General features: G+C 39.1%; 1 protein-coding gene across 1 annotated transcript in view; it reads left to right on the top strand.

Moving 5' to 3' along the window:
• LAMC1 (laminin subunit gamma 1) overlaps window positions 1-21357 on the top strand; it is a 148446-nt gene extending 127089 nt beyond the window's left edge. The window contains exons 19-28 of the mRNA XM_036753929.1: window positions 496-701; window positions 2337-2416; window positions 5363-5500; window positions 7359-7503; window positions 9475-9624; window positions 9768-9882; window positions 10384-10583; window positions 11437-11595; window positions 16289-16388; window positions 18266-21357. Of these exons, the coding sequence (XP_036609824.1) occupies window positions 496-701; window positions 2337-2416; window positions 5363-5500; window positions 7359-7503; window positions 9475-9624; window positions 9768-9882; window positions 10384-10583; window positions 11437-11595; window positions 16289-16388; window positions 18266-18522 (1550 nt within the window). The 3' untranslated portion in view covers window positions 18523-21357. The remainder of the gene's footprint in view (window positions 1-495; window positions 702-2336; window positions 2417-5362; window positions 5501-7358; window positions 7504-9474; window positions 9625-9767; window positions 9883-10383; window positions 10584-11436; window positions 11596-16288; window positions 16389-18265) is intronic.
• The last annotated feature ends 3032 nt before the right edge of the window (window positions 21358-24389 follow it).

The raw sequence follows: 24389 nt of genomic DNA on the forward strand, positions 1-24389 counted from the left end.
GACAGTTGCAGTGTAACAAGGGATGAATGGAGATAAGGGGACAAGAGATTAAAAGGTAGAGGATAGGGTTCAGTTGAAGTCAACTGAAGAGCTGTAGAGTCAAAAATGAATAGACAAACCTTTTTTTTTTAAGAACTGCACATATTTCACAAAGAAAGATTTTTGGAAATCAAAAGAACGAGGAAAAAAAATCTCATTGATTTTAAAATGTCGTGTGATTTGCCAAGTTGAAATTATGTAATCTTGAAAAATAGGCCTTAGGGATTGATGATACCTTCAATTAATATATTTGTGTTTATGACAGTAGCTATAGCTTAGAATGGGCTTGAAGATTAAAATCATTAGAGTAAGACTATGTTCACTTTGAAATGCCAAGTAAGTTGTAGCTCACGGAATAAGCCACCAACTCTACATTTTAATTAGAATCATCTCTGCCACCGTCAAATAAGTTATATACTTTCTTCCCCTACCCCCACTCCCCACATTCATTTCTAGATATAGACCAGAACCTGATGGATCGCCTCCAGAGGGTCAATAACACCCTGTCCAGCCAAATCAGTCGCTTGCAGAATATCCGCAACACTGTGGAAGAGACAGAAAATTTAGCTGAGCAAGCCCGCACACGAGTCGAGAGCACAGAAAGACTCATTGAAATTGCTTCCAGAGAACTGGAGAAAGCAAAAGTGGCCATTGCCAATGTGGTGAGTGTTACTGTTGGAGTTGGATGTGCAGGGGATGTCTGCCATAGTGACTTGCAATGTGTTTTGTTACTGGAAGGGAGGTCATGAACTATTTTTACTCTTTTTTCTATCAATAGATCTCCATAATAAATGACTTCAGACTATTAGAGCTCGAGTGGACCTTGGAGAAAATGTAGCCTAGCTTAATTCCCTCGTTTTATAAATGCAGAAAGTGAGACCCAGGCAGTAGAGAAACTTGCCTGAGAGCACATAGCGAATCGTTTTAGAATTGGATCCAGTCCGTTTCTCTTATTTACTACACAGTTTTCCTTTGATGATATTTCCCCTTGATAGCATTTCATGACAAATAGAGCTTTAGTAGCATTGCCCATAGAGTTGTCAAGAAATAAGCCTTGTGTTTGTTTTGCTGGCTTTTCTTTCTGTGCCACTGGGAAAGCTAGCATTCCTTCGTCCTTATGTAAAAGTAGGAATGATACTGGTGTTTCAAAAATATCCAGTCTACAAGTATGGGATAGGAGAGACCTGACTATGCAGCAATTTATTTGAAGAAGACCTAGGTATTTTAATTGACTGCAAGTTCAAGATGAGTCAACAAATGACATAAAGTTACTGTCCCCTCTTGGGCTTTCGAGTTGGAGTAGGATAGAAAGATATTTATTAGGCACTTGCCCTTTGCTGAGCACTGAGCTAACCATTGTAAATACAAGTCATCAAATTAAGATGCTCCTTTTCCTCAAAGATTTCATGTGCTAATTAGGGGAAACACCACATGGATTTGAATTCAGTCACTGGGCAGTTGGAAAGGCCTGCTGGCCCTTTGGGTTTTGTGGTAGTACTGATAGCAAATCCCAGGGGTCCTTTGGGTACAGTTTTGAAAAGGATAATTACTGGTGGAACCTGGATAGGTGGGTTTTGGTTTGGAGTCCTTGGTGGGACAAGGGAATAGAAGGATAGTGTTGAGACCAAGAGAGATGTTAATCCATGGTATTCTATGCTGGTCAGATCACAGTATGAATTACTAAACTTACTTCTGTGTCCCACATTTTAAGAGGAGTGTTGAGTTAAAATGTGTTTGGAGGAGTATTATTAGAATGCAGAGGGGACTGGAAACCATTTCATATGATGAACAGCCAAAGTTAGTAGAGATACTTAGTCTATACAAGAGACTTAATGGGGCTGGAATCGCTGACATCAAATAGTTATTTGAAGGGCTGGAACCTAGAGAGGAGAACTTGGGATTGGTAGTGGATAGAAGTTAAAGGGACAGCAGTTTCAATTCAATATGAAGAAAAACTTCCTGATAATTCTCACTGTCTAAAAATGGAATATACTGCCTCTGGATATCATGTGTTCACTTTGCTGGCTGTATGCAAGCAGAGGTTGGGTGAGTGCTTGTTGGATGTATGTTGTAAACAGAAGGCACTCATGCTTCGCAAGTAAAAGAAGCATTGGGTGGTCTGTGAGGTTCGTTCTAACTCTTATGATTTTATCATCTCTATATAATAATACAAATCTTTGGAAAGGTGGAAATGTTGCTAAATAATACTTACATTCACAAACACTTCCCTTATTTAAATTCATATAGTTCAGTTCTCTGTGACAGTAAGTCTTGTTGTTGTTTTATTTTGTTTTCAGTCAGTTACCCAACCAGATTCTACTGGGGATCCTAACAACATGACTCTCTTGGCAGAAGAGGCTCGTAAACTTGCTGAACGGTAATTTCTTGTATCTATTTTCCTTTGTAAAATCAGTGTGAAATCTCTGCCTTTGAGCTCAGAGTGTTTGGAGGCATTGAGAACCTTCTGCCTTTTGTATTGACTCAAACATGGCTAAACTTAAGAACTTTGAATTTGGTCGTGCAGCGTGTAATGCTGTGTGGATTTCTCTTCATGTATAAGTTCTTAATTGTTGAAGGTATCCGTCTAAAGATTCACAGTGGAAAACTTGTGCTCACTCAAATGAGTCTGAGTTTCTTTTTTGCGGAAAAAAAAAATGAGGGAATCCATCCATCACACGAAAGCTAACAGGAGTGAACCAAATCATCCATAATAGTGCTAGAAGATAGAGGAAACCTTTAGGGATCTTCATTGTTGAGATAACATATTTTTCTTGACACACAGTTGATCTTACGTTAAGAAAATAGTACTGAAGTAGTTTTTCTCATAAGTGTAGAGCCTCAGTAATTAAGACTGACTGGTGTGAAAGCTGGTCTGCCTAGAATGGAATTTTTAAGAAATATCATTATCTTACTCTGGAGTATAAGCAGTATTTTCTTTTTTTTTCTCTGTTTTATTGTTTATTTAATATTTTTAGTTTTCAGCATTGATTTCCACAAGAATTTTCTCCCCTTTCTACCTTCCCCACCCACTCCAAGATGGCATATATTCTGATTGCCCCGTTCCCCAATCAGCCCTCCCTTCTGTCACCCCACTCCTCCCCATCGCCTTTTCCCTTACTTTCTTGTAGGGCAAGATAGATTTCTGTGCCCCATTGCCTGTATATCTTATTTCCCAGTTGCGTGCAAAAACAACTTTTTTTTAAACATCTACTTTTAAAACTTTGAGTTCCAAACTCTCTCCCCTCTTCCCTCCCCACTCACCCTCCCTAAGAAGGCAAGCAATTCAACATAGGCCACACATGTATCATTATGCCAAACCCTACCACAGTATTCATGTTGTGAAACACTTAACTATATTTTGCTCTTTCCTATCCTGTCCCCCTTTATTCAGTTTTCTCCCTTGACCCTGTCCTTTTTTGAAAGTGTTTGCTTTTGATTACCTCCTTCCCCATCTGCCCTCCCTTCTGTTTTCCCCCCTTTTTTAATCTCCTTCCCCTTGCTTTCCTGTGGGGTAAGATACCCAATTGAGTGTGTATGTTATTACCTCCTCAGGTCAAATCAGATGAGAGCAAGATTCACTCATTTCCCCTCACCTGCCCCCTCTTCCCTTCCTACAGAACTGCTTTTTTTTTTTTGCCACTTCTTGTGAGATAATTTACCCCATTATATCTCTCCCTTTCTCAATATATTCCTCTCTCACCCCTTAATTTTATTTTATTCTTTAGATATCATCCCTTCATATTCAACTCACCCTGTGCCCTCTATGTGTGTGTGTGTGTGTGTGTGTGTGTGTGTGTGTGTGTATGTATTCCCTTCAGCTACCCTAATACTGAGAAGGGTCTCATGAATTACACACATCATCTTTCCATGTAGGAATGTAAACAAAACAGTTCAACTTTAGTAAGTCCCTGATGATTCTCTTTCTTGTTTACCTTTTCATGCTTCTTTTCATTCTTGTGTTTGAAAGTCAGATTTTCTATTCAGCTCTGGTCTTTTCACTGAGAAAGCTTGAAAGTCCTCTATTTTATTGGAAGTCCATATTTTGCCTTGGAGCGTTATACTTAGCTTTGCTGGGTAGGTGATTTTTGGTTTTAATCCTAGCTCCATTGACCTCTGGAATATCATATTCCAAGCCCTTGGATCCCTTAATGTAGAAGCTGCCAGATTAACCAGTATTTTCAGTAAGACTAACATAATTGTACATAGTTGGGGGCTTTGGGGACTTGATTTGGTGCCTAGATGAGAGTGATTTGTAATTAGCATTTACCATTTGTAATTTGTTCAGTGCTTCTGAATTAATTTCGAATACTTGAATTCAGCTTATCCTAAGTAGTTTAAACATTTACCCCTACATACTCTTTATTCTGTTTATACTGTTAATTTTCTAAGGAAATCATTTCACCCAACATAAAGGCATTAAACTTACGCCCAGCTTCTGTCCAGATTATCACAAATTCCAAACTAATGAGATTATAGGATTTCTGGAGTTTTGCTGAATTCAGTGACCTTTCTTTTTTTAAACATTAAGAATTATTCTAGTGTCAGTTCCCATATTTTTAGAGAATAGTGCAAAATTATGTAATATATAACTAGTTTAAAAACTCAACTCCTATAATAATTTGTCTAATTTTGACAGACATAGCTATTCCGAGCAGTACATGATTTTTTTTAACAATAGGGTGTTTTGGGATTCTGCTTATTTGCTTATTTCATAAGGATCTAGTTTTAACCATATATATTATGAATCTGGCCTATCTTGATTTGCTGGTATAACCTTAGAGTTAACTGATAAGTACTTCAGTCATGCTATCTTATGATCTGTGAAGTCCCCAATGATTTCAGAAAGATGTATCTATGCTGTTCATTTGTGAAGCCTCTCTTAATGTCATACTACTGTTGGGGGCAAGGTTGTCTTAACTTGACTGATATAAACATCGGCCTAGGAGTAGCATTAAGCTTTTGTTTTTTAAGTTTATGTATTTAGATTCTCACTGTGACACCTTTGTCCGAGATACTTCTTGGTAGTTTGATTGAAATGTCTTATGTAGGGGCAACTAGGTGGTGCAGTGAGTAGAACACTGGCCCTGGAGTCAGGAGGACCTGAGTTCAAATCCGGCCTCAGACACTTGACACATGTACTAGCTGTGTGACCTTGGGCAAGTCACTTAACCCCAATTGCCCTGCCCCCCCCCCCCCCCCAAAAAAAAAAAAACCAAACAAAAAAAAGAAATGTCTTACGTAGCTGGGATAAACATAATTTTTTATGGGGAGATTGTTACGGCAGCTTGTGTTTTATGGAATTGTTTTTCTTTTTCTGTCATAGACATAAAAAAGAGGCTGATGACATTGTACGGGTAGCGAAGACAGCCAATGATACATCAACTGAAGCCTATAATCTGCTCTTGAGGACTTTGGCTGGAGAGAATCAAACAGCAAATGAAATTGAAGAACTTAATAGGAAGTGAGTCTAATTTAAAGTGTTTGATGAGACGTGTGTGTGTGTGTTAGTGACATTGCAACAAGAAATTAAATTCTGGTGTCTTTGGAGCATGTTCTGGATGGTCTTTTACTTGTGCTTTTGAAATGTCCTATAGGAGTTAGGTCAGGAAAAATGGAGCTAAGGCTTTTGAGTCTACTCGATTGCTTATTGGAGTTGCAGATAAAAAAATAATTAATTAATCAAAGCATTTAAACTGTTAAAGAAATAAGAAAATATAAGAAATGTTAAATAAAGATAAAATGAAAAGAAACCTATGAGATAGCCATGGTGTAGGTATGGGGACAAGGAGAAAATATACTAATTGGACTGCATATACTAGTGATTGAAAGAAGAAACTGGTCTGTGGGTTTTAAACAAAAGTAATAGGATAAATTTTAAATTTAATTATGTATTATTGATATTAAATAAAATTTTAACATATCACTGGCATTTCACTGTATTGTATCTTGCCAGTGGAATGGAAGCTCCTTTAATGTCTTTTGTCTTTGTATCCCAACCACCTTCACAGTACCTTTACATAGTAGGCACTTTGTTGAGAACAGTCACAATGGTAGAAATGCTGTCACAAAGATAGAAATCTGCTTCAGTTCTATTAATATTTACTAATGGTTCAATTAGATTGGAGAAAATATGCTAAAATGTTTCCTCTAATTTATTACTTTTTGCTGTTTTTCCTAGTTTTTTAGTTGTGCTTTAAATGTACCTTTCAGTATATCCCATAGGTTTCTCAAACTCAACATGTCAAATAAAAGCTGTTATCTTTCTTTATCATTAAACGTGTAGATGTGGCATTGTATAGAGCTTTGGACTTTTAATCAGGAAGACCTGAGTTCATATCCTGCCCAGGACACTTAGTTTTGTGACCATGGTTAAGTCACCTAACCTCTCCCAGGTTGTTTTCTCATATAAACTAGGGATAATAGTAGCACCCACCTCACAGGTGGTTGTGAGGAAGTACTAAATAAATGCTAGCTATTGTTGTCTTTCTCTTTAAACTCACCCTTCCTCCTCACTTCCCTATTTCTATTAGAGGTACTACTACCCTCTCAGTTACCCAGGTATAAAACCTAGGAATCATCATCCCCCACATCTGATTGGTATCTAATCCTCGTTGATTGTACCTCCACAGCATCTTTTACTTCATCCCTTTCTTTCCACTCACACCAAAATCAACCTGACCTTTCACCTAGATGATGGCAGTGGTCTCCTGATTGTTCTCCCTGCATCCAGTCCATCCTCCTCATAGCTGCCAAATTGATGTTCTCAAGAAGCTTCAGTAATGCCCTAGGACCCTTCACCAAAATACAAGCTCCTGCATTTGGCACTGAAAGCCATCTGGCTCTTCCTGTTTTTCCAGACTAGTTTCATGTTGGTCCGCCTCTCATACTCTCTGTTAGATTCAAACCAGCCCCCTTGCTGTTCCTGATGCATGACAATTCCTCTTCTGCCGTTGGACCTTACGCAGGTCTTTCCTGATTCCCTCTTATCCATCCCATGTCCAGGCAACTCATTTTCCCAGCAGAGAAGTGGCCCGCTGGCTTTGGAAGAGGGAACTCCCTCACCTGAAAATTCCCTGTTCTAATGAAATCCTGTGTCTGTCCCTATCCTCATATGCCCTTACCTGTTGGCACATTGCGCCTCTACCTCTGCCCTCCCAGTGGAAGGCAGACTCTAAACTTTCATTCAAAGAGGTGGGCCCTCTCTCACTTTTGCACAGGACCTAACAAGGAAGAAGCAGTTAATGGATGTCTGTGGTTCGATTGTTTTATAAAGACTCTTAATGTCCATTATTAGTTAAATCTTATCTTTTCTTCCTTAGATATGAACAAGCGAAGAACCTCTCACGAGATCTGGAGAAGCAGGCTACCCGAGTACATGAAGAGGCCAAACGAGCTGGAGACAAGGCTGTAGAAATTTATGCTAGCGTTGCCCAGCTGACGCCTGTGGATTCTGTGGCCCTTGAGGTGTGGCGTCTGCATGCACACCTGCATATGTCCATACATATGCTTGCATACACACACATACACACGAAAAAGAGCCATCAAGTGCCATGATTGATTGGATAAGAAATCTCCTTGTCCCATTCTGTCTCTACGCTGGCCACACCTTAAAATGCCTGAGCCCAGTTACTATTACAAGTGTGCCTCACTTTATGCAGTTTCTCCTAGAAAGTTGTTCACACCTAACAGCGCCTTGCACAAAGTTTGTTGAACAAGACAATGTTTGTAGTATTGAAATCTAAATCATATTTTTAAACGTAGTAGTGTTATTTAAAATAATAACTGTTGGAACAGTAGAAAGCCATTTAATCCTATGGCAAAAACTTTTACAAACAGGAAATCCTTTATTCAAATGAATTGCCCCCTAAATTTACTCCAGCAGCGTGCTCTATATGCCCACCCAGGATGTCCTGTCTGCACCTCTGCCACAGCATGTCTGGAACCAAGCTTGTCTTCCCCACCAGGCATCGATGAGTGAGGCAGCACAGAGGTACATGATTGGGCTGGGACTCGGGTAGAACTGAGTTCAGATCCTGCCTCAAATACTTAGTAGATTTTGACCCTGGCCAAGTCACTTAAACATTCAGCCTCAGTTTCCTCATCTGTAAAACAGAAATAGTAATAATGATAACACGTACCTTACTAGGTAGTTGTGAGGATCAAATGAAATTATATATGTAAACCTCTTTGTAGACCTTAAAGCAATTATGTAAATGCTTGCTATGTGTCATCAGAGTCATCCAGGCTTGTGACCATTGAGTGATCTTTGCCTCTTTCCTCTCCCTTACCCTGTACATCCAATTAGCTGCCAAATTTTGTGGATTCTCTGAACACATCTTTTGCCTTCTCTTCTCTCCATCAACACGGACACCATCCTGGTTCAGGCCTTCTTTAGCTCTTGTCTGAACTACTGTCATAGCTTCCTAATTGGCCTGCTTTCATCGTCCTCTTCTCTTTCCAACCATTCTCCACACAAGGCAGAGTCAATTCCTTCAGGCACAGATCCGCCACTCAGTCGCTCCCTGGCTTAAACACCTTTAAGAGCTCCTCCTTGCCTTGAAGATAGAAAACAAATCCCTCAGCCTCAAAGACACCCTACAGTCTTTCTGCTAACCTTGACAGACGTGATTCTGTGACCTGGATGTTATGCTCTGGCAACACTGGCCTACTTCCCTTTCCCAAATTTGCAGATTTGCATAATCTTTATCTGCTTTTAAGACTTCCATGATTCCTACCCTTTCCCACTACCCCTGGCTTATTGTTCTCTTCCTCCTCAAAAGGCTAGCTCATTCTTTTGCCCATTTTCTTACATTTTGCTCATACACGCTGTCATATCCCACCACCACTCTCCGTTAAAGTACAGGTTTCTTGAGGGCAGGTGCTTTTGTTTTTATCTTTTTGTCTCTAGTAATCTAGCCCAGTGCCGTGTATTATAAGAAATGCTATTGAGTTGAATAGAAGAGTATTTGTGTGAACCTGTGTGTTTTAATATATGGATTTGATTAAAGTGAGCAACACTAGGATTAACACCCCCTCTTACTGTGAAGAAGAATTTCAGTAAAAGAATCTTATCAAGATGCTTTCAATTACATCAAAAGGGATGGAGCCAGATGAACCATCTCTGCACTCCTGATTCCCAACCGTATCTCAAGGCTTGTGTGACTGAATTGTCTTCAGTCTGCCTGTTAATGTCCTGGCACATGGGTGTGCACACATACATGCACATGCACACACACACACACACACACACAGTGCATGTCTGTGCTGTTTGGCATTCTTATGGAGCTCAATTTTGCCATTAAAACTACCTCCAGAAGTCCTGGCTCTCAGATCATGACCTGTCATATTGGAATTGGCACTGGGATTTCAGAATGATACTCTTCAGAAGTTTTATTGCCTTCTTGAAACAAACTGATTTTTTTTTTTTTTGGGAAGAATGAGGCTAATAAGATAAAGAAGGAAGCGGAGGCCCTGGAACAGATGATGGACAAGAAGCTGAGAGACTACGAGGACCTCCGGGAAGACATGAGAGCCAAAGAGCTGGAGGTGAAGGACCTGCTGGACAAAGGGAGGACCGAGCAGCAGGTGAGGCTGGGGGGCCACCGTGGTGGGGGAGGGGGGAAAGGATGCTAAGTGGGTATAGCCACACCTGCTGCTGCAGTGGCCGTGGCGAATGAGATGGAGGCTTTTGTCTTGGAGGTTCTTGTCATTCTGTCGTGTGTTTATAGACAGCTGACCAACTCTTGGCCCGAGCTGATGCTGCCAAGGCTCTTGCTGAGGAAGCTGCTAAAAAGGGGAAGAACACGTTACAAGAAGCCAATGACATTCTCAACAACTTGAAAGGTAGAAGAGAAAACCACTGGGACAAAGAGATTTGTGATATTCCTTTACTGGGTCATGTGGTCTTCATGTGACTTAAAGTTAACTGTGTGTTGATAGATGAAAACTGTCATTTTAAATTTCTTGTGCTGTTTAACCTCCCATGTTGAAGCAGTAACACTATAAATATATAACAAGACTGATCCCTAGTGCTTTCTGCTAAAATCTGTGTTCAGTTCCGTGTTACAGTACTACTCACTGCCTTCCTTAGATAAGAAAATGCAAAAGTAAAAAATATTCACTCCGGAACAAGAAAGATGTTGTCAGCCAGCTAGCTAATCCTCAGCACACCCGTTAGTGGATACTCGAATGGCTTTTGCTCTTTCTTAGGCTTCTTACGTAGTCTTTAGTCTGTATTCTGTTTGTCCTTTATTTTCTTGGCTCATGGGGTTTGCCTCACAGAGCCCCGTGGAATCTCACTACAGTGTCTTCCTGATTGTCAGTAGCCATTAAATGTCCGTTTAGATTTTGATAGACGAGTAAATGATAACAAGACAGCAGCAGAGGAGGCGCTAAAGAAGATTCCTGCCATCAACCAGACGATTGCTGAGGCCAATGAAAAGACAAGAGAAGCGCAGCTGGCCTTGGGCAACGCGGCTGCAGATGCCACTGAAGCCAAAACTAAGGCCCATGAGGCGGAAAAGATCGCAGGGGCTGTGCAGAAGGTGTGTATGCTGGCATCTCCAAACAGAGGGATTTTTTTTTATTCTCCAATTCTTTTTCTGTTCCCCAGTAATAAAAAATCACATGTTCTTTCTTCTTATCTTCTTATCTTCTTTACCCTTAAGATCCTGAGCAAGTATCTTAACCTCTATTTGCCTTGATTTCCTCATCTGCAATAGTAGCACCTACCTCCCAGGGTTGTTGTGAGAATAAAATGGGATAATATTTACAAAGTACTTTTCAAACTTTTTAAAGTTCTACATAAATGCTAGTGATTATCATTATCTAGCGAGTTAGTACTTAACAAGGTACAATTTTAGTAAATACAGTTGTCCTAGCTGGGCCAAGGCTACAGGGTCATAACTTGAAGAGATTTCTTTATACTGAAGTTTCTTTGTTCTGGAATTTAGTTGCACTCTCTTGGAAATCATTGTAAAAGCTAAGAAATAGAAATGACTAAGATTGTGGCTTATTCTGCTGTTCTGTAGCCAGTAATTATTTGATTGTTATTTTAGGCCACTTGAATATTCAGGTACTTGGTTTTGTGGGATATGTAGGTGATAGGGTTATGGTCAGCTTATCTTGTGATAAGTTATTCAGAGATTGGCATTTGATTATTAACATTGCTGCCCATAACGAAATAGAAATAAGGTTTATGTTCTGCTCCCAAGTTGCTTAGGACACCCAATATGCGTAACACTTCAGCTTTAAAGAACCCAAAACATTGGTGAAAGATAATATAGTGAATTGTACTTTAAAATTTTTTGAGATTTATACATTTTAATGAAGAATAGAAGGAAAATGTCTTAGAACAGAACAAATAAAAAAGGTAACATTTGTGTGTTACACACCTAGAATGCTACCAGTGCCAAAGCAGAGGCAGAAAGGACTTTTGCAGATGTTACAAGTTTGGACAGAGAGGTGGATGAAATGTTGAAACAGTTACAAGAAGCAGAAAAGGAACTGAAGAAAAAGCAAGATGATGCTGACCAAGATATGATGATGGCAGGAATGGTGAGTGATTTGGGCTGTCTTCACACGTGATCAACCCATGGAGAAGGGTGGGACTGCTCAGCAGCAGCAGCAGGAACTTCTTGGAAGACCAGGTGTCCAAGCTTCTGCCCTCCAAGCACTGTCTCCAAGGTTGGGTGGTCTCAACACTTCCTGGTGGATGTTTGTAGTGCAGAGATGCACAGCCCCATAGTTAGTACTCTTCTATGCCCAAAAACTTGGTACGTGGGGGTTGGGGGTGCTAGCTGCCACAAATGTGACATTTTTGAAGATGGTCTCCTTCATCATAAATATTATATCCCACAGCTTCAAAGGAAGACCCTTCACAATGACATATAGATGTAAACCAGTTTGTAATACCATAAATAGAAGTCTCATGTATATGAAGCTCAAGAAAGAACAGAAAAGAGATTTTTCTTGCTCAAAGCCAAGGTTTATGCTTTTGAAGGACTTTATTATAATTCAGGTTCAAAGAGATGACTTAAGTATGTGAACTTAGATGATAAAAATTATCCTAATATAAGTAAATATTTCTAAATAGGCACTTTGAGGGAGCTCAAAAGACCTTCCCTGTCCCACTACTTTAGAAGAAAGACATTTTCATGTGGGAGTTAATTGACTAGAAGAAGGAAGTATTATGCTCATTAATACAAGTCAGCTATACTTACGTACTCTACTTTCCACTTTCCTTATTTTCCATAAAAAGACGCATTGTCTCGATTAGAAATCCTGTTGGCTTCTTTAAGAGTTTGACTGTAAAAAGTGCGTATGTGTGTGGTGTGTGTATAGTTTGGATTGATTAAAGAGAAACAGGAATTTAAATTATTTGAGGAAAATAACTTTTTTAAAAAAGAACTTAAGATGGCTAAAGAACATTAGACGTAGAAAGGACCTTAGAAATTATTTAGCTCAACCCCCTTGTTTTACAGATGCAAAGACTGAAATCTAGAAACATATTCTCTGATCTCTGTAGCACCTCTGAAGATAGATAGTTGGACAGACTTTGCTGTATTTGCTCCATAATTTTGGATAGCTACTAGGCTGCTTTAAGTATGTGTACTCAGAGTGTGGTGAGAGAAAAATACTGTGTCACGATGTTGTTTCTTGCAATTGAGAGCATCGTCCCATAGTAAAAGACAGCAATTCTCCAAAAAGCCTCTAGAAGCCTAATAAAACCCATTGGGTTGGAAACAGTAACAAAGATATTATTTCTTAGGTAATTTTTTTCTGTGTGTTTTTTTGGTGGTTATTTGTTTTCCTTTGTCTCTCTCAGAAGAGTAAGTAAGGTGCTGGGAAGCAGCATGGTCCAGTGGAAAGGGCACTGCCTTGGGGGCAGATGGCTTGACTCTGAATCCTGGCAGTTACTTGTGACCTTAGGGATATTTCTTACTCCTTTTGAGCCTCAGTTTCCTTATGTACAAAATGAGAGGGTTGGGAAAGGTGGCCTGTGAAGTGCCTTACTAGACCAGTGAGCTTTGGTGCTAAATCCTTGGTAGATTTCTAGATTGGATTTTTAAATATGTGGTTTTGGAATGTTTATGGAAACTGTGATCGAGGAATCAGCATGTGAGCTTATAAAATGTTATATGAGTCTGACCTTATTTCTCAACTACTGCATTAAGGAAGTGTCAGGAGCCTAGTGTAGCTAGATCATATTGAAGCATTTGACAGTCTTTCCTTTTGTCCTTATGGAGAAAATCAACGTTCTACAATCCCATTCATAGATAGTGAACCACTTTTCCCAAATAGTTGAGTACTCACTCAAGTAATGGACCGTTGTCAGCCCACATAGACAATTATATATATCTTCTGTTGTATATCTCTACAACAACACCTCTTGCACCTGGACCCTTCTCCTCCTATCCTCCACTTTAGTTTGTGCTGTCAACACCACTTGCTTAGATTGTGCAGCTGCCTCATTGGTCACCCTGTTTCAGGTCTCCTCATTCTTAGTCTGTTATCCACTTAGCTGCCAAAGTGATTTTCCTTAAGTGCAGATCTGACCTATTGGCTCTAGGATTAAATGTAGATTCCTTTGTCTGGTTTCTAAAGCTCTTCACATCCTGGGTCCCAGCCTATTTTTCGCCTTTTTTACACATTATTGGTAAGTCCTCCCTTGCCCTCAATTGCGCAGTCCAGCCAAAATGGCCCTTTCTGTGTTCCTCACAATCCTCCGTCACCCAGCTCTGTGCCTTTGTACTGGCGGTCCACCTCCCAACTTCTGTATGAGCCTTTTCCTGATCTCTTTAATTCCTTATGCCCTCCCCAAACCCTTGTATTTATTCTCTTAGACTTGTTTCTCCCTTAGAATGTTAGCACCTTATATGACTAGGAATTATTTTTCTTTGTATTGGAATCCTCTGTATAGTTCCTGGTTTATAGAAGGTACTTTTAAAATGCTGATAGATTGATTGCCAACCTTGAGAGAAGCTTTTAGTGGAATGCCACAGGGTTCTTCTATCTTTGGTTCTATTGTAGTCTGCATTTTTGTCACTGACTTGGATAAAGTTATAGATGGTATATTTATGAAAATTGTAGGTAATATGAAACTGAGGGGGAGGAATAACTCATATATTGGATACCAGACTCAGTGTCTAAAAAGATCTTGAGAGACATAGATGAGTTAGAAACAGTATCCAAATTGATGAGATGACATATCCATTTGAGTATTTGAATAAGATCTACCCAACACATTAAAAACCCAGAACAAAACATCAAGACTTCTGTGGACAGAGAATGTTAGAGGAATGTAGCGATGGGAAATTCAGAACAATTGAATAAATGTAGACTGTACTTGCTAAGCAATGCAGATGTCTTATCTCTCAGAGAACAAACAGTGCTTTGGATTGTCAGAATGATTTTCAGAAGTACCTATTTAAACATACAGATATTTCTAAGGATCTAAATTGGATTTTTATTGCTTATTACAAGTCATGGGGAAATAGACCTTAAAAATTGGAAAGTTAAAAATCAAAGCCGACTTGTAGTTTTCCCCATACTCATGGTGAAAATACAGGAAGGACTGTCTGCAGAAAGAGTTGCTGCTAGAGTGCTCAGCATTTTCAGATACTCACCTAGCTATACAGGAACATTGCTCTGATAGTAATTTTGTAAAGTGTTTTTTCTCCCGGTGGCAAAATACCCCATAAATGGGGTAGCCAAATTTGTTTATGTAATCTTTTCCCATTAATATTATGGAATTAATCAACTGAAAAATACTTCAGCCCAAAATACTCTGCCTTGGAAGGATTAGAATTTTGAATCTCTAGAAACAGTGGTCAAATTCAAATAGAACTGGATCCATGAAGGCTACTTACTGACTTGGAAAATAAACGTAACATTATCTGTTGTATTTTTGTTTATTTTGTTGAACATTTCCTAATTACGTTTTAATCTGGTTCCTGGCATCAGGGATAAAGGCTTTGAGTTTGACCCCTCTATCATACTAGCTTTGTTTCAAGTTGTATGTGCTTTCATTTACTAATTAGAAGGCAAAACAGTTCCCTTCCCATATTTAATTAAAATTTAGTAGTTATTGAAATAATTCCAAAAATGAACCATTAAAAAGTATTATTGGTTATCTGAGTTAGAGTTCATCATGAGGGTGACACAGGGCATAAGTAGAGCTTCAGATTTAATGGTCAAGTAAAATTTTTTAAGCCTCAGAAACTTTAAGTTTGATGAAAAGAAGAGAACATGCTGATTTAGGACAGCAGCTGAAACTTGGAGGAGGGGGTAAAACTATCTCTTTGTAAATCCCTTATTCTGGATTTTTTTTTTTGGTGCTAATCCTATAGAATTATACTCTGTTATGCAACCTTCTATCATGTTTCCTGGTGAACATTAGGAGCCCTGCAAAAGAACTAAGTGATAGAAATTTCAAAATAAAACACTGTAAAAAGTGTACTATGAAGCCTCAAACTCATGTCAGATATCTCAGAATCACTCATTTCTATCCTTGCTACAGTTATTGGGATCAGTGAAATCATCTGTTTTCTAATATTTTTAGTGGCTTCCTCTTTGATCACAGTTTCCTGTGACTCATGTACATTGTATTTATTCAAGTTACATGGAATTTTCCCTAATAAATTCACCTTTAGGCTTAGTCTGACTCCGAACAGTATGTCATGAATGATTTAATTTTAATTTAATTTTCCTTGGAGGAGTGTATTGAAGAGGTTTATTTAGTTGTGAAAATACTTAGGGTTAGAACAACATAGTTCTAGACCATGACTTCTTTGTTACTCCTACAAAATGTCTTTGTCCAGAAGTTGTTTTTCCACATAGAAAACTTGAAAAAACTTGTTCTTTAGTAGACCTTTCCACGTTTTAAGAATAAAATAGTACTGCTCTCTTATCTCCCCCCAAATGGGCTACAGATATCTTGACTTATTGAGAAAGCTGACAGATGGGACTAGTCTTCAGTTTAAAAGATGACTGCAGAGAGCGTGCGTCCTGCGTCTTATGTGAACTGCGTGTTTAGCAGTATTACTGTGGGATGGATTTTAATGATTCAGATCTCCTTACGGAAAGATGTAGAAAGAAGCCATCTCTCTGAAGGGAGAAATTAGCATTTTGTCAGCTTAGAGAGTACAGATCAGAAAGTACGGTCTTTCTGTATACTGAGGAAAAAGGAAAGAGATTAAAATCTGTTGTTGTTGTTATTGACAAATTTCACACATTTTTTCCCCTACAGGCTTCACAGGCTGCTCAGGAAGCAGAGATTAATGCAAGAAAGGCCAAGAACTCTGTTAGTAACCTTCTCACCATCATCAATGACCTCTTGGAACAACTTGGTATGTAGTAGGAGTATGACCATTTCAAATACCATAAAACCATATGGAATCCAGGTTTTTTGACTTATAAAGCAGATTATGTGATATAAGCTTTTCTGATCAAATAAAATAATTCATTAAATTAGTTACACTATATAGTTTCATTCTTTGTTTCTTTAAATTGCCTCATGACATGACTGTCAGTCATTAAAGAACCTTTCATTGAAGGTTAGGAGCAGATAGGGATGATGTAAAGGGGGTTTATTTTATGTATCTTGCCATATCACTACCTTACTTGTTAAGCCAGAATTTTATTAAATGCCTATTTAATAATAAATAGCACACCTAGTTCGCATTGCTAGTGCTTTTGCCTCCTCATTTGAACCAGTTCAACAATTCTGGTATAGTGAGGAGAGCCCTAGAATGAGAGTCAGGAGACCAAGTTTTTGTTTCAGATTTTCTACGAATTATATGATATTGATCAAGTCAACTTCCCTATAGAGTCTCAGTATTCTTATTTGTAAAAGAAGAGATTTGGTCATTAGGGATCAAGTCATCTGTAATATTCTTTCATGATCTAAAAATTCAGCAATTCTGAAAATAGAAACTTTCTCAAATTATCCGACCTGGTGAATGACATCAGTATGCTGGATAGAATGATCCATTTAAGATGAAAGGGTCTCAATCAAAGGATTCCTTGAGAAAAGTCCTAGACCTGGCATCCTTGTCTAGAATCCTTCTTGGTGCTCACATACACATTTAGATGAAGAAATGAAAATAGATGGTGAAAGTTGAGCTCGCAGGAAAACTTTTAATATCCTGGAACATTTTTAATACTGTTTGAGATGGAGCGAACTTCATTACAAAGCAAAACTTTCTTCGACTCTCTCCAAGTGGGTTCAGTGATTAAAGTACCAAACTGTCATTACAAAGGAGTTCTGCCTCTCAGGGTGTCTTACAGCACAGAGAGCTTTATCAGCTTCCATCATCTCTTCATTAGCTTCTATTTTCTCAAATTAGGAGGTGTTTGGAGTCTATCTCAAGCTGCTGAAGTCAGTAGTTTGCCAGCAAGAGAAGCAGCTATTCCATGATACTGTGTTTTCACTGCTTTACTAATACTAAAAAAAATATCTTTTAAACTCTCTATCTAAGCTTATTATGGAAGACTAACCTATCAAAAATCACCCCCCCCCCCCAATTTTAAATCAAACCTTAATGCACAAGCATTCTTAGACTGGTATTTCTTGCATGGGGGTAATTTATTTTCTCATTCTCTGTCCAATTCCCCTAAAACATTATAATCCTGAGAACTGATCTACTTTGCCTTGAGTAAATCTTTTGGGAGTGAGAAAGTCTCAAAGTATGCTCAACAGACTAAAAAATATCATGCTGCACTGGATGCCACTAAAACAACAAGGCAGTCACATATGCAACCTAGACTAAATATTATATAGCTGTCTTTCCATTGTGGAAATTAAATAACCTTTAAAATTCACATGTAAAGTTTGAGGTCTAGAATAATTATACCCAAATTAGAGCCTTTTTTGGTTATTGTTGTCTTATCAATTAACCTGGCATGTAATAAACTTAATTATGCTTCTTGATTTGCCTTGAGAGAATATTTTATAGAAAATGGAAGTGAATATGTTTTCTCAAACCAAACCAATCAAACAAGTGTTAGTTTGTGTGTTATGAGTCATTCCAGCTGGGTTAAGGTCAAAATGTGTTTATGCTTTGCATACATTGTTTATATCCCATGTACTGTATCAGTTATTTAGAAGTCACGTTCTGCAGGGCTCCTTCTGCCTGGTTAAAGCTGCTGTGGTTGGTCTGTTAAGGGCTTCAGGGGGTGTCTTTTCTTGGAATTGACTTTGTCTCTGTACTTTCTTACTCTATAGGGCAGCTGGACACTGTAGACCTGAACAAGCTGAATGAGATCGAGGGCACCCTGAACAAAGCCAAAGATGAGATGAAGATCAGTGATCTTGACAGAAAAGTATCTGATCTAGAAAACGAAGCCAAGAAACAAGAGGCTGCCATTGTGGACTACAACAGAGACATTGAGGAAATCATGAAAGACATTCGCAACCTAGAGGACATCAAGAAGAGCTTGCCATCAGGCTGCTTCAACACCCCTTCCATTGAGAAACCCTAAAGGCATGTCAGCAGGGTGGGGGGACGACCTTCCCACAGTTCACTGGTGGAGTGATAGTGAGGCTGTGGAGTGCCTTCACACACAGATGACCTTCTTCAGACCCCAACTCTCCGCTGCTCTTGGTCACTGTTCTTTATGAACCAGGAAAAGTTGCAAAGTTCAAAGAGAGGCAAATTAAACTTCTATCTTTGGGCATCAAAGGGTTTTCTTTTATAAAGTCTCTCTCTTCCATCCAAAATACCCTACCTTACCTTCACTCTCCCTTTTAATTTGCACAAGGACACAAAGTGTCCCAGGTTATAGTACAGTGGTACAAATGCAACTGTATGTGAACCATTGTATGACAAGGCACAGGAAACCCAAGCTCTCGCTTCTCTCACTGCCACCTAAAAGACCCTCCTCAGCCCTAGTCAGATCTCTTACGGGAAGGCTGGGAGAGCCCCACCTCCAGGGAGAAAAAATGGTCCTCTGGAGCCCTGCCCCTTATTCAGCAGAATTTTAAAGGAAATCAACATCCCTGTGCCAAAAGTAGTGTCCAGTTAGAATTTTGGTAGCCGTCTACCAAATGTTTTACCATCTGTTCTGAGTGCAATACACTGAGCCACCTGCTGATTTTAAGAAGATGCTGTTATTTATAATGTTGTTTAGCAGGCCCCAGGACAGAAAAAGGGGGCTAAAGTTTTTCTCAAAAGCCTCTCATGGCCTGAAAAGCAAACCATTTCCCAAATCTTTGGGTTGTCAGCTAATTCTCTGAGCTGGCAGCTTGCAAGATAGGGGTCTGTTTTGCATTCACCAAAAGACTTGTATCCCTCTATGTGGAGTTTATGCTATAGCGAGATTTTATGTAAGGATGAAATAACCACTAAAGTCTTTTTTTGAAAAGAAAAAAATAAGTCAGTACTTAGCAGTTTTCTGGGTATATAATAGTTTTGGAGGTAGTATTAAATTACCAGGCAGAATAATTGATCACTAAGATCTTGGTTAAAAAAATCCTTTTTATTCACATCACTTACAAAAGGATAACATAGTTTTGCTCACTTGGCATTATGTCAAGTTCCCTTGCATTCTCCTGGAGGGAGATGAAACACTAAACCCTTTAGTCCTGTCTTCTCAGTGTTTCCAGCGTCAGAAATCACACCAGAGTACCCCGTTTGTGTCTAAACCTTGGTGGCTTATCAGTTGCACTCTCAATTATGTCCCACCACTGCCACCATCATCTAGAAGCCTCCACCTCATAATTTTTACCTTTTGCAAAAACTCTCCTTTCTGTTGAGGGAAAGCCCTTATGGGGAGCTTCCTAGCAAGCTTTCCAACTTTTTATCCTCAGCCCTGTGACTTTTCTTCATAGATCACAGGACAGTGGTTCTCTTCTTACACCTTGACTCCCTGCCTTTGAGATTCATATATAGCCTTTAACACTATGCAACTTTGTACTTTGCGTAGCGGGGAAGAAACTATTATCTGACACACTGGTGCTATTAATTATTTCAAATTTATATTTTTGTGTGAATGTTTTTTTGTTTGTTTTGTTTATCATAATTATAGATTAAGAAATTTATGTAAATATACTTGGTCCTGTTTCCAGAATGACAGTATCTGTTCTCCTCTTCCCTACATATTTCCTTTTAACCAGCACAACAGTTTGCATCACACTTTCTAGTGCCTCTGACTGTTTCTTCCATTTATAATTCCTCTGGATTAGGTTCTCCCCTCCATTGCCCTCCTTTGTACCCATTGCCTTGTGTTTGCAGTATTTGTAGTTCGTAGTATTGGTAGATAATTGTTTACCTAAACACACAGTCTCTATAGATAAAAGAGCCCCTCAGACATCCCCCAGATACAGCACCAGGTTGCCCTGAACAGTTATTTCTTGAGGCTGTAGAGTCCTTTGTGTCTGTTATATAACAGCAGTGCTAAATTGACTTGTGTGTAGTAGCTTTAGGGGGTACTACTATAGGGGTCTGCAGCCCTGTTATGAGTCCAGGTAGAAGTGTATTTCCTGGATGTAATCCCTGTGTGGGTGTATATGAAATGTGAGAGCTTAATATCGTTAGATTTCCATAAGGCATCAGGGACAGTGCTATAGGAGGGTAGATGGGGAGGATGCTTAGTCTTTGAATATGCCTCTCCCTTTGCTATCCCCTAGGGCATGCTAGAGTTTACCAAAAATTCTGTGACTTGGCATTCCTCTGCCCTTTGACACCTTTGCATCTCCCAGGCCCTTCTTGCTACCATAAAACCTGTTGCTTTTTTTACGCCAAGTTTTCACATCAGTATTTCCTGACCAGCTTTTGTAGTAAGATGGTCATAACTTACACTCATCTCCTGGTCAAGGCTGCAGGAAAAGACAAGAGAATCTGCCAGCATCGATTTCCTCTCATCCTTTGTACCAGATGCACACCAGCTAGTCTTGGGCCAAGGTCAGGGACTGTTGGCTTTTTGTTTTGCCTTTCCTCAACTCTGTGGTGGTGTGGTGTTTTTTTTTTTTTTTAAACAGAATTTTATTTTTTAAATAAATATTCTTTATAAGAAAGTTCTTCAATTGCACCCCTGCATTACAGCCATTATTACATTGTAGAGCTATCTGTCCTTTGCGTAATGGCATTGACAACATGGCTGTCATGGGGAATGTATGAACATGGCTGCTTTTTGCCTGGAATTTGCTCCTTTTTGATCTAGACTGTGGCCTTTTTTATGTGCCTTCACTTGAGCTTTTCGCCTTAATCTCTGCAGTCTTGCTGTCTGGGGAGGTGAACAAAATGCAACACTTGGCGTTTTTTATGTATAAAACAGTATTTTTATTTATAATAAAATCTGAATATTTGTAACCCCTCATATACTTGGTGTTGTCTGAGTATGACTTTATGGGAAGAAAGAGAGGAACTTTGTCATAGTAGTAGAAAACTTTTTAAAGTGGTAAAGAATAAAGGGTAATAAATCTTGTTAATATGGATAATGACTTTTCTGGAGAGGTGATTCCATGTGGCTTTATCTTCTCTGGGAACTTGATAGTGAGTACATGTTGATTGACACATAATAGCATTTTAAGCACTTTACATATAGTATCTCATTTGATTCTCAACACAGTTTTGTAAGGTAAGTACTAGAGTTGTTTCCATTTTATAGATGAGGAAAGAGAGGCTCAAAGAATTTGACTTGTCCTTATGATGACACAACTAGAAAGTGTCACAGGCAGATTTTGAACTCAACTTTCTCCTGTTACAAGGCTAGCACTATATCCACTACAGTAAATCAGGTTATGTCTTCCAGTGATGAAGATTGAAAGAGATTTCAGGGTTAGGGAAAATTTTTTAAATTGGGGTGGCAGGGGAGGCTCATTAAATTGTCTTAGTGATTTTTCCATTTGTCACACATTCTAACTGTATGCAAGAATTGGATACCCACGTTTCATGCTCTGAAGAATAGCTGGCTAGCGTGTTTCTCCTTTAGGAGGAACAAGTTCCAACATACCTTGAGATGAAAGGGCATATGTCAGTAAATTGGTTACTAGTGCCCTCTAAAGCTTTCTCTGAGGAAATTTCCATAAGAGATGCCCACAGTATGTCCCTACATGTTTCTAATAGCTACGCCATGCTTGATCCCACCTGGAGAGTCAATCCAAAGAGTGTGCTGAACTATGGAGCTCTATAGCAGAGAGGTCTGAGCCTGAAGTTTCCAGGTCTTCCAGATTTACTTGTAGCTTCTGTAAACAACAATAGGTGTCTTAATGCTTGATCTTAACCCAAACAGGCTAAAAAGTTACATTATCTATGAGTCTTTACAGGGTATCCAAAAAATTAAATAAAATGACTGCGTAACTTCATCTTCTTAGCCTTTTAAGATCTAGAATTTCAGTGATACTGGTGAAGAAACCAAATACAAACTGAATTTTCCTCCGAGTGTTAAAGGGCATAAGTTAATAATACCTTTATTGCAAATGGTCTTCCTAAATGTGCTATTCGTTTCCAAAAAGAAAAAGTTATTTAAATGCTGGTACTTACTTCTTGCTCTTATGTTGTGATGGTAGTAGTTTTAAACTTTGCTTTTATGCCGTTGTGTCTTACTTCAAGGGTCAGCAGTTTCTTAGAGATTGGCTGCACCATAATCTTCTGATCACCAATATCACAAAAGGTTTGTTTTTTTCCTAAGCACCTACTGTATGTAGAGCTTTGTGCTAGGTGCTTGAGGAGATAAAAAGCCATGGTATCTAAGTCTAGTGCAGGGGTTAGATGCATATAGGAGTATAATGAATGATATTATATGATGCGAGTCTTAAAACAGTGTTGCGTGAGATGCAAAAGGGAAGGGCACAGAGATCAGGGAAGGAAGGCTTTGAAGTGGAGGTGGCATTCAAAAGGATGTGCTTTTAATTTTCCTTATTCATTTAAAAAGCTTTTATTGAATACCTGCTATAGGCCAGGCACTGGGGATGTAAAGGCAATAACCTAGCAGTTATTTCCTTAAAGAGTTTGCATTCTGTTGGACAAGTCACTGAAGAGTTTCATCTTTTATAGGAATGATGTGTTAACCCCCTCCTGTTTGTAGTGGGGTAAGCATCCACTTTATCCCATGGAAAGGAAAAGAAAAGAATTTTCAAAATTTACTAAGATACTAAGATTAGTGTGGAAAAATTATGAATATATTTAAGAAATTAGTAAAGATTTTCTTTGTTTCTAAGTTTTAGAATTACCAGACTTTCTGCTAGTTGTATCTATTTGGGGCTTGGTTGGCATTTGGAACTCTGCAGCCAAGACAAAATGAGGCAGCCCTTAATGAATATTGGATTTGGATTTTAGAGATCTTAGAGGTTATCTAAAAAGTGATATTCTTAAAGCACAAGACTGCCTGTATCACTTTCCATGCTTAGTAAACTCCAGTGGCTCTCTTTATTACTTCTAGGATCAAATGTGCACACCACTTCGACCTTATCGACATTTTCAGCCTTGTACTTCATGTACTCTTGGGCACAGCCAAGTGAGTTTTCTTGCTATCGGTCACACAAAGGACTTCATCCCCCCTTCTCCTAACCTTGGCACAAGCAAAGGTAATATGTTCTCTGCTCAGAATATGAATGCTACCTTCCTGACCTCTATACTAATTGTCCCCTCCTCCAAATTACCTTGGATATACTTTGTATATGCTTCTATGTATGGAGTCTCTTGGCTCCTTGATGCAGGCACTGTTTCATTTCTGCCTTTGCATTCCAATGCTTAGCATAGTGGCCAACATAAGTGCTTAGTAAACTAATCCAACCTCATGACTTTTACAGATGAGAAAATGGCCAGAGAGGCTCATAGGGAGGTTAAGAGTAGGGCTAGTGCTTGACCTAGGTCATCTGCCTCCAAATCCAGTGGCATTTTCTACAATATGACTGAAAGAAATGAAAGAAAAACCATTTATTAAATACTTACAATGTTCTGAACATTAGGTATACAAACTGAAGAATGAGAGCTGATGTTTTCCTTAGAGTCAACACACACAGGAAGATTCAGTTGCAGGGTGAATGAAAGGACTTAGCAGTCCTAAAGCTGCCGCTGCAGAGTAGATGGTAGGGCCCAGAGATCTTTGGAGATGTGAGCACTGTGAGCAGCCACGTCTGCCTAGCAAGGGAGGGGAGGGAAGAGACTGTTGAAATCTTCGTAGTCCTTTAATTGAAGGAGGCTGTGCACTAACCACAGCTTCTAGTGCTGCTTGCGTGCACCAGCCTGTAAGACCCTACCTCCTGCATTTCCAGGCCTTAAAGAAAGCTACCTTCTGCCTAACACAGCTTTTCTTCCATGGGTGTCCTCTCCAGGTCCTGACTACAGGCTCAGACCTTTCCCAGAGAAGGTTGAAATAAATAAAATTAAATGGTTATACAATTAGCT

This window comes from Trichosurus vulpecula, chromosome 4 (genome assembly GCF_011100635.1).
Source record: "Trichosurus vulpecula isolate mTriVul1 chromosome 4, mTriVul1.pri, whole genome shotgun sequence".
Lineage (NCBI taxonomy): Eukaryota > Metazoa > Chordata > Mammalia > Diprotodontia > Phalangeridae > Trichosurus > Trichosurus vulpecula.